This window comes from Thalassophryne amazonica, chromosome 11 (genome assembly GCF_902500255.1).
Source record: "Thalassophryne amazonica chromosome 11, fThaAma1.1, whole genome shotgun sequence".
Classification (NCBI taxonomy): domain Eukaryota; kingdom Metazoa; phylum Chordata; class Actinopteri; order Batrachoidiformes; family Batrachoididae; genus Thalassophryne; species Thalassophryne amazonica.
Genome location: NC_047113.1, coordinates 106,758,043 through 106,769,272, shown reverse-complemented (window position 1 = coordinate 106,769,272; position 11,230 = coordinate 106,758,043). Strand labels below are relative to the sequence as shown.

Below are 11,230 nucleotides of genomic sequence, written 5' to 3'. Positions count from 1 at the left end.
CGCACCGACTACAGGGGCCTGGCTAGCTGTAGAATTTTCCACGGTGCGGAGCCGAGTCTCCAATTCGCCCAGCCTGGCCTCCAAAGCTACGAATAAGCTACACTTATTACAAGTACCATTACTGCTAAAGGAGGCCGAGGAATAACTAAACATTTCACACCCAGAGCAGAAAAGTGCAGGAGAGACACAAGAAGCTGCTATGCTAAACCGGCTAAGAGCTAGTAGCTGCGCTAAGCTAGCGGATTCCTAAAAACACACAAAGTGAATAATGTGTAAATAATTTAGAGGTGATTCAGCAGAGGGAGTGCTTTAGTTAAGGCACGTGAAGATTACACTGTGAAACAAATCGTTATCTAGGTAACTAGATCAATCTAACTGCGCAGATTAAACAGCTAACAGATACAGCAAAACACCGCTGTGCTCCGGAACAGGAAGTCATACAATACCGCAGTGAGAGCCAACCACCAGTAGAGGCCAAGCTTGGCTGATTGCATCAGCCAAGCTTGAACCTTCGTGCACATGCGTGAGTTTTTTCACGCCTGTCAGTTGCGTCATTCGCCTGTGGGCAGGCTTTGTGTGAGCAGAGCCGTTCATGGCGCGGACAAAACTACCTCCGTGTTGGTCTCACAGGATGGCTTTCGGTGGCTTTTCAGTCGTGTGACTATCCGAGAAATTGTGGATTAGCTGGACATGCCAGAACATGTCCTGTGAGGCTTCATCACGGTGTTGCTTTGCGCCATGCGGCTCCGTCCCAACGCGCGAATTCCTGTGGTTTTGTCCCGCACCATTTGCGGCACGATGGCGTATTCCTCCACTCCTCTTTCCATGAAAAAAAACTCCTGTAACAGTGGAATGTGCCGAAAAAGTCTTGATGTCCACGTCTTCTGCCATTTCTGTGGTAGTCAGACGACATCCCGGATCAACACAGCTTTCAGTTTGGAAATGATCTGGTCATTTCAGCCTGTCGATCGCAGCTCAGAACGCGGCGTGCCCTCAGCCGCTGTGGGCGGTCTTTAAACTGGCTTTAATCTGTGTGATCCCCATAAAATCGTCCCTGAAAGCCATCTGAATTTAGTGTATGGTGTCCACCTAGCTGTCTCTCACAGTTTCTGGAAAAATTTGATACAGCAAAGCTCCAAATCGTTCAGACATTTCCCTGACAATGAACATCTGACGAGAGGGGTGGACCAGTGCTCACACAAAGCCTGCCCACAGGCGCATGACGCAACCGACAGGCGTGAAAAAACTCACGCATGCCCACGAAGGTTCAAGCTTGGCTGATGCAATCACACGTGATTCAAATCCATATGGTTTTTGCAAAAAATAAAAAGGTCTGTTACTTTTTGGACAGACCTCATAGAGAAATGATCATTTTCCCGACAAACACCCCCAAAAACACCGGCCCCTCTGAAGGACCGATAAGGGAATCGTTAAGCAAAAAGGTTTTTGATGTCGGTGGATCGAATCATTTCTTAACGATACCCAAAAGGAACCGGTTCTCGATACTCAGCCCTAAAACTCTCACTAGCTTACTATTTACAAGGGCATGAGGCTACACATCCTACAAAGCAGGTGTTAGACGATTGCTGGGAATATGGGCGCACTGTGACTTCTAGTTTTGGATGGAACAGCAATACAGAGGCAGATGATATGGGAATCAGTACAGTGTCTTGCAATAACACTGTCAACTTAAGCGCAATTCCACCTTGGATTTTCTGCTCACCTATAATTACCCTGGAGACCAAAAACATAGCTAAGACAACCTTTTCTGTTAAACAGTATTTAGATATCTTGTATGATGACATGGTACAGATGTACACAGATGCATCCAAAGACCCAGCAGGTAAAACAGGGGCGGCTGTTTACATTCCAAAATATAATATTTCAATTCAGAAAAGGACCTCAGATCACCTCTCAATATTCTCTGCAGAAATTATGGACATTATTATGGCACTACAGTGGCAAGAAGAAGTTAAGCCATATAAACCTGTGATTTGTACAGATTCTATGTCCTCTTTGATAAGCCTCCAGACTGGGATTTCTGCATGTTGAAGGAATATATCCTAAATGTGCTTAAACTATGCATTAACCTTTTGTGCTTTTTTCCCTATTCAGTATCATCATAATATTATTTATCTTTTATTGCGCTAACACTATATTGTTACGAGTGTGTTTTAATGTTTAGAAGTCATCATTTATATATTAATAGAGCTTGTTGCTGAAGAATATATTACTCATTTGCTCATAGTGATCAATATTTATCAATGCTTATTAAACACGTAGTCAATAGTTAAGGTTAATTAGACGATATCTATATATTCAAATACTTTTGAGTTATATTTGAATGCTGTTTGCTGACAGTTTTTCAGTTAGTGATTGTTGTCTAAAAACCTTATCAGAAGACTTCACAGCGTATGTGGGCAGGACCTTCAGTTGACAGTTGGTGCCTAAAACCTTATCAAAAGACTTCAGAGTGCGTGTGGACAGGACCATGCCATGAAATGGAGGGATCAAGACCACCCAGATGAAGGACACCGCCCAAGATTATCAGAAAAAACGTTGTAGTAGCATAGGGTGTATAAATACAAAGCCAGCCCACTGTTCGGGGTTCCTGTTTGCTGTCAGGTTGCTGGGACACCAGATTGAGCTCACAGCTCCTGGGACCCTCAGAACTTCTGGGTATGTTTTTGTTTTATGTCACTCATTCTTCTTCTTCTTCTTTGTCTTTCGGCTGTTCCCGTTAGGGGTCGCCACAGCAGATCAATCATTTCCATCTCACCCTGTCCTCTGTATCTTCCTCTGTCTCACCAACCACCTGCATGTCCTCTCTCAGCACATCCATGAACCTCCTCTTTGGTCTCCCTCTTCTCCTCCTGCCTGGTGGCTCCATCCTCAGCATCCTTCTCCCTATATACCCTGGGTCCCTCCTCTGCACATGTCCAAACCATCTCAATCTCACCTCTCTGACTTTGTCTCCAAACCGACCCACCTGCGCTGTCCCTCTGATATGTTCATTCCTAATCTTGTCCATTCTTGTCACTCCCAAAGAGTATCTCAACATCTTCAGCTCTGCCACCTCCAGCTCTGCCTCCTGTCTTTTTGTTAGTGCCACCGTCTCTAAGCCGTCCAACATAGCTGGTCTCACTACTGTTTTGTAAACTTTCTCCTTCACTCTTGCTGATATTCTTCGGTCACAAATCACTCCTGCCACCTTTCTCCACCCACTCCACCCTGCCTGCACTCTCTTCTTCACCTCTTTACCACACTCTCCATTAATGTGAACAGTTGACCCCAAATATTTAAACTCATCTACTTTCACCACTTCTACTCCTTGTAACTGCACTATTCCACTGGGCTCCCTCTCATTCACACACATGGACTCAGTCTTGCTTCTACTGACTTTCATTCCCCTTCTCTCCAAAGCATATCTCCACTTCTCCAGACTAGACTCAACTTGCTCTCTACTCTCACTACAGATCACAATGTCATCTGCAAACATCATAGTCTATGGGGACTCCTGTCTGATCTCATCTGTCAACCTGTCCATCACCACTGCAAACAAGAAAGGACTCAGAGCTAATCCTTGGTGTAATCCCACCTCCACCTTGAATGAGTCTGTCATTCCGACTGCGCATACATTCCTCATACAATGCCACAACTCTTCTCTTGGCACCCTATCATAAGCTTTTTCTAAGTCCACAAACACACAATGTAACTCTTTCTGTCCTTCTCTGTACTTTTCCAACAGTATTCTCAGAGCAAACATTGCATCTGTAGTGCTCTTTCTCAGCATGAAACCATATTGCTGCTCACAGATCTTCACCTGTTTTCTAAGCCTAGCTTCTACTACTCTTTCCCATAACTTCATGCTGTGGCTGATCAGCTTTATGCCTCTGTAGTTACTGCAGCTCTGCACATCACCCTTGTTCTTGAAAATAGGAACCAGCACACTTCGTCTCCACTCCTCAGGCATCCTCTCACTTTCCAAGATTTTATTAAACAATCTGGTTAGAAACTCTACTGCCATCTCTCCTAGACATTTCCATGCCTCCACTGGAATGTCATCTGGACCAACTGCCTTTCCACTCTTCATCCTCTTCATAGCAGCCTTCACTTCTTCCTTGCTAATCTCTTTTACTTCCTGATTTACTCTCACCACATCATCCAGCCTTTTCTCTCGCTCTTTTTCTTATTCATCAACTCTTCAAAATATTCCCTCCACCTTCTCAGCACACACTCCTCACTTGTCAGCACATTACCATGTGCATCTTTTACCACCCTAACCTGCTGCACATCCTTTCCAGCTCTGTCCCTTTGTCTGGCCAAGGTACAAGTCCTTTTCTCCTTCCTTACTATTCAACTTCTTGTACAGCTCGCAATATGCCTTTTCCTTTGCTTTTGCCACTTCTCTTCTCGCCTTACGCCGCATCTCCTTGTACTCCTGTCTACTTTCTTCATCTCTCCGACTATCTCCTTATGCTTTCCTGGACCTCTGTAAAACTTAAATTCTGTCAAAATCTGTGACATTTAATTTCTGTTTAATAAATCTCTGAGTGGTGGTCTAGCCCTCAGAGTAATTGTGTTCAGATTTAAATGACTGGTTAATACCTTCTTTCAAATCAACAGATGCGCAGGATAAGAGAGGCAGGGGGAGGTGAGGTCACAGGAGACCCCTGAAATATCCCAATAATGTACACAGGACCTACTAGATGAAGTTTTTCAGTTGATTTTTAGATTGACTCAGTTAAAACTCACTTTACATTTCACTTTGGTTCCAGCACGTACCGGCATTGAGGGCAATGAGAAGGCAGACAAGTTGGCAAAACAGGCACTTAAGGCAGAGCGAGTAGAGGTGCAGGTACCACTTGGTAAGTCGAATTCAAAGAAATTATCAAAGATGGTACTCAGAAACTTTGGCAAGACAAATGGGATAAGAGGGAGAATGGCAGGCATCTATACAGTATTCAACATACGGTAACAGTTACAAAATCCAGTTCATTCACGCATCAGGAGGACACCTGGTTCACCAGGTTAAGAACAGGACACACAGCACTGAACAGCGGTCTTCTCATAATAGGGAAACATGAGACGGGGATGTGTAGAGAGGCGGAAACAGTACAACATGTTGTCCTGATGTGTAACCAGTAACTCTGCAGAGAGACAGAGGAACTTAAGAACTGTTTCATTGAGCAACTTACACAGTTCACAGCCAAAGCAGTTATAGATTTTCTGAAGAAAACTCAACTTGCAAGGAGACTTTAGTTTTTTCTTCGTTAATTTATTCATTCATTGACGTCCCAAAGTGATCACACCTCTGTCCAGTAGATGGCGGAAATGCACTAAGGTTCCAAGCTGCCATTAACCGTCACAGATAAAAACAAGAAGAACAAGAAAAACAAGAAGAAGAAGAAGAAGAAATATGACCAATCAGAAGCTGCCAGGAGGCTAACTGCTGCTACAAGCTTTAAAGAATGTTTGGGAAACTTTTATTTTCGCTCTTTTTCCTTCTTTTTTTCTACAATCCTGTTGCAGATGCACAGAAGAAGAAAGAGGTAACACAATTTAAAAGACGTCACGCGCACTAACGCCATAGAGTTTTGCTGACAACTTTGGTCAAAGTTGTTTTAAATTTGTTAGCTGCGACAATCTCGCTGGTTTAGTCATCGAGCTATTAATAATCTTATTAACTTCATAAACGGCTGTTTTACTCACGTTATGCGGCTTTTAATCGCTAAAATTAACTGCTGGAGTTTCTGTGCGCGTGTACGCGCGCTCTCCGGCGAACCCGGAAACGAGCAAACTTGATTTATTTTCTGAGGAAATTCAAATAAAGTAATGGCAGATTAATTACGATAAGAACCAAAAAAAAGATTCTATTCTTTGTTTGCTTGAACTTTTCTGTTACAGCATTATTTTTTATATAAAGTTTGTTGGGATCTGGTGTTTTATTTTTTATTATTTTTAATTAGGCAGTTGATATTTTGCTAAATATGGCAGACTGGATCTCCTTGCTGATTGTCTAGTTCAAATTACGTCATCGTAGAGTTTATTACAACATGGTGGCGCCCTCGGCAAAGTTGAATTGGACAATATTTCGCCGTACACGGCACCACCTGTTTTGCTGGTGTCCCGTCGAGATGAGGTGCGTCGCGCTACTGTGCATGTGCACATCGCTCTAGCCCGGACTTGAAGACATTCACCCATCGAGGTGAGGTGCTTCGCGCAACTGCACATGTGAAGATGATGTAACTCGCTTGACGTGCAACTGCGCATTTTTTTTGTTTGTTTTTTCCGTCAAAGGTTTTTTTAATTAATTGTATTCAGTGTATTTATAGCCTAGTAAGTAAAACATTTTCTGTATTTTACGTTAGGAGCATAAATGTATGTATATAATGTATGTACACACACACACACACACACACACAAAGAAAATGACCAAGACTGCAGAAATTATTTCCACCGTGCCCAAAATGATTTCCACTGGCGCATTTTGCCATGCGGTGGAAATAATGTCAGGCACGGCTGTGCCATGTTTTTGAGCTGCTGTTAGTATCCAGTCTCACTTAGGGCTGCTCTTTTGATGATGTAGCAGCCGAGTTATGTTCTGGGCTGTTTGATTGGGAGTTATCAAGCGAGGTTCACACATTCCAGGACCTCACTACTAATCATGTGCATTTGCATGCTGAGTTTTTGTTATTGTAGTGAATGAGATCCCGTCCACCTGCGGGAGGCTGGACAGTTTTGTGTGGAAAAGGCTATTTTTAGGACACCTTTTCTAGGCCTTCCTCATTTGAGGGAAATAGTGCTGCAGCTAAGAGAATATTTGGAGCAAAATCATGCAAATGGTAATACAAGCACCAAAGTTGGCACAAATACTCCTTAGACATTACTCTTTTGAAAAGACTGATTGGCCACTTGAATTTTCAATAGGCAGCCAGGTAGGGGTCAATTGAAGAATTATACAGGGGGTCAAGATTAAAAATGCTCAAATCAATTTAAATACTACACCATGTTATTTGTCTGATCGTAAAGATTCCAAAAAGGTATAGTTTAGACAATCTGTGACTGAATGTTATGGCGTTATGAGGTAAAAACAGCAAAAATGTGACAGAGGTCAGTTTCAGTTTGTACAGGAGTCAAAAGTTAAAGTTGCTCCAATTTTTGTAAAAAAAAAAAAAATGCAAATTATTGGCTGAGTTAACAGGGTTTTAAAAGGAAATAGTTTGGACCATGTATCATGCTTAGTTATGTTACAGGGTAACATATGTCACATGTCATAGAATCCAGTGGATTTTGACCTTGTTTGACCTTTTACTTTGGAGACCAAACATTCAACACAATCAAAACTATTCCATTTATTAATCCTATTAGCTCAACCAGTAATTTGCATCACTTTTTACCAGAATTGAAGGAACTTTAAGTTTTGACCCCGTACAAACTGAAACTAACCTTTGTCACCATTTTTGATTTCATTAATTTAAATGAATTTAATTTAATTAGCTTATAATGCGCCACATCGCAACAAAAGCCGTCTCAAGACGCCTCACACGAAACAATTCAACATAAAATTTAAATAAATAATTTAAAATGAATAAAAAAAAATTCAAATACATAATTAAAAACAGAAGTGAAAGAATAAAACAAACCAAAAAATAAAAACTATTCATAAAAAAGAGAATAAAAATGGGTTTTCAGTCTTAAAAATGTCCACAGACTCCGACTGCCTCACAGTTGCAGGAAGACTGTTCCACAGGGTGGGTACACGATGAGAAAAGGCTCTTTTTCTTATCTCAACTCACAAAGACAATAAACTGTTTCACAGGACTGAAGCATGCTCCACTCCCTCTCCCCACCCCCCCTCCTACCTCCATCACATACCCCCCCACTCCAGCTTCTGCTCACGTCATCCCTTCCCTTCTGTGGGGGCGGTGCAGTTTTAGCTGCAGCTGGTCCCCGTTCCTCCCCCCAAGCTGACGGTGGCGTGACTCAGGGTTGCTGCGTGACCTTCACCCACTTGCCTCAATTCGGATAACGGACTTCTTCAAATTTAGTGCACATAAACAATGTCAAATGTGTATGTACTGTCTTTAATTCTGATGTGTGCCATTATTACAGTAAACAAGTAATAATTGTGGAGTAATTGCTGTCTGAGGTAACTGGAGTGTAAACATAATTTCTCCATTGTGACATCAATAACGTATATCTCATCCTGCGACTGCAAAGCCCGGGCCACCATGTAAAGTTCCGCCAGATAAGATGGCGCCAATCCATGAACAACTTTATAAGTCAACAAAACCTTAAAATCTGCTCTCACAGAGACAGGAAGCCAGTGTAAATATGCCAAAATGGGTATAATATGTTCAGACCTTCTGCTACGTGTCAGAAGTCTGGGGCAGCGTTCTGTACCAGCTGAAGACCCCTAATGCTGGACTGCGGTAACCCTGAAAATAGAATATTACAATAATCTAGTCTAGAAGAAACAAAAGCATGAATCATGGTCTCAGCATCAGCCATAGACAGGATGGGGCAGATCCTCACTATATTTCGCAGATGGAAATAAGCAGTCTTAGTAACATCCCTGATGTGAAGGTCAAAAGACAATGTGGGATCAAAGATTACCCCAAGGTTCCTCATTTTGACCGTATGATGTGTGACACACGGACCCGGGCCGAGCGCCAGCTGGTCAAACTGTTGCCGATGTCTTGCTGGACTATCATTTCAGTCTTATCAGAGTTTAAAAGTAGGAAGTTACTAGACATCCAATTTCTCACTGATAGAAGACAGTCCTCAAGGGATTTTATGGGAGTGAGATTTCCTGCAGTTGCCGGCATGTACAACTGAGTATCATCAGCATAACAATGAAAGGCAATCCCAAAACTCTGCATGATACACCCAAGGGGTGCTACATAGAATAGAATAGAATTCATTATCATTGTACATGACACCAGAAAAAAATACTGTGCATGACAATAAAATGAAAAACGATCTCTTAAAAGCACAATTAAAATAAATAAATGACCCTAAAAAAATTCTATATAAAACCTAGTTAAAAACACTCAATCACATTCATAAAATGGCAGGTTTCAAGGCAGCAGTCAGTGCACAAATAGCTCTTCTCCCACAAAGCTATTTTTAAGTCTGTTTGTTCTGCCCTTAAGTGTCCTCTATCATCTGCCTGATGGCAGCAATTCAAACAAATAGTGTCCAGGATGGGAGGGGTCTCTGATTAGTCCTTGCCTTCCTGAGACAACAACTTGTATACAGTTCCTCTAATGAAGGCAAGAGACAACCAGTGATCTTCTGGGCTGTGGTGACGACCCTCTGGAGAGCTTTCTTGTCTGTGACTGTGCAGCTAGAAAACCACACACACAGACAGTAGGTCAAAATGCTCTCTATGGAGCAGCGATAGGAGGACACCAGCAGTCTCTGTGGCAGATGGTTATTCCTGAGAACTCTCAGGAAATAGTCTCTGCTGTGCCTTCTTGATGGTAGCCATAGTATTTGTGCTCTAAGTCAGGTCGTCTCTCAAATACACGCCCAGAAAACGAAATTCAGAGACCCACTCCACACAGTCCCCATCGATGACCGGTGGCTGGATGACTGTTTTCCTCCTTCTCAAGTCCACCACCACCATCTCCTTTGTCTTTGAGGTGTTGAGTATCAAATTGTTCTCCCTACACCAGACCGACAACCGCTGCACCTCCTCTCTATAGGCGGACTCATCCTCACTAGAAATGAGTCCCACCACAGTAGTGTCATCAGCAAACTTAATGATATTGTTGCTGGAGTGAGAGGGGGTGCAGTCATAGGTGTAGAGGGTGTAGAGCAAAGGACTCAGCACGCAGCCCTGAGGGGAGCCTGTGCTGAGGCAAATGGCCGAAGAGATGTGAGGGCCAACTCTCACCCTCTGAGAGTGGTCTTAGGGAGTGGGACAATAATAGAGGACTTCAGGCAGGGGAGGACAGCAGCCTGGCTCAGTGACTGGTTTAAAATGTTTGTAAACACACCAGCTAACTGAGCTGCACATTCCCTCAACACCCGTCCCAAGACGCCGTCCGGACCCACAGCTCTCCTTGAATTCACCTCCCTCAACACCCGCCTCACCTCCTGTTCCTCCAGCATGAGGACGTGGCTGTTGAGGGCTGGTGAGGGGACTATGACTGTCCCTGGTGGCTGCACCTCAAAACGGACAAAGAAGCTATTGCCAATGAGACATCACTGTAGTCTGCCAACAGGGTGCTGGGTTGGTGGTTTGTGATGTGCTGAACACCCTGCCACACCCGCCGAGAGTCCTGACTCTGGAAGCAGTCCTCTATTCACCTCCTATAAGCTGTCTTGGCACGTCTGATCCCCTTCTTCAGGTTGGCTCTGGCGGCGCTGTTCAGCTCCCCATTACCACACCTGAAGGCGGAGTTCCTCTCCTGGAGCAGGTTCTGCACCTCCCGAGTCATCCAAGGCTTCGTGTTGGGATAAACATGGATGTACTTATCCACAGTGACCATGTCGGTGCAGAACCTGATGTATCCCAAGACAGCTGCTGTATACTGCTCCAAGTCCTCATGTTCAAAAACAGACCAGTTTGTGGACTCGAAGCAGTCCTGGAGTTGTTGAATAGCACCATCGGGCCAGATTTGAACAGTTCTGGATATAACAGGAGCACTTTTCCTGAGGAGGATGTATGCTGACCTCACAAGCAAGGACATGTGATCTGACTGGTCAAGGTGGGGTAGAGGTTTCACTCTGAAGCCCTTTTTGATGTTAGAATACACCTTGTCCAGTATGTTGTCTCCCTTTGTTGGACACTTAACATGCTGATGAAACAATCTTTAAATCAACATGATTAAAATCACCTACTATGATGTGGACAGCCTCAGGATATGTGGTTTGTTGTTTGCCGATTGTGTTATGTAGCTGCCTGAGGGCGGAGCCAGAGTCAGCACCAGGTGGAATGTAAACAGCCATAATCATGACAGCTGTGAATTCACGGGGCAAGTAAAAGGGTCTGCATTTAACAGACATGAACTCCAGGTCTGCAGAACAGTGACTGCTCAGTCTGAGTCCGTGCACCAGGTGTCATTGATAAAAATGCACATCCCTCCTCCTCTGCTCTTATCGGAGGCCCGTGTTCTGTCATGACGATGTGCTGTGTAACCCGCTAACTCGATAGCTTCGTCCGGGATGAATGAGTGGAGCCAGGTCTCAGTGAGAAGCAGCATACAGCACTCCCTCA

At 43.7% G+C, this 11,230-nt stretch overlaps 1 protein-coding gene and 1 long non-coding RNA gene across 2 annotated transcripts in view; one reads left to right on the top strand and one right to left on the bottom strand.

Moving 5' to 3' along the window:
- Positions 1 to 3,082: 3,082 nt before the first annotated feature.
- On the bottom strand, positions 3,083 to 10,060 carry LOC117519748. The gene is made up of 3 exons (XR_004563399.1): positions 9,626 to 10,060; positions 5,520 to 5,523; positions 3,083 to 3,095 (listed from the first exon to the last, which is right to left on the bottom strand). It is a non-coding gene; the product is annotated as an uncharacterized LOC117519748 (long non-coding RNA).
- The window catches only part of magt1 (magnesium transporter 1), a 70,212-nt gene continuing 64,381 nt past the window's right edge, over positions 5,400 to 11,230 (top strand). Inside the window, exon 1 of the mRNA XM_034180995.1 lies at positions 5,400 to 5,552. Within this exon, the coding sequence (XP_034036886.1) occupies positions 5,472 to 5,552 (81 nt within the window). The 5' untranslated portion in view covers positions 5,400 to 5,471. The remainder of the gene's footprint in view (positions 5,553 to 11,230) is intronic.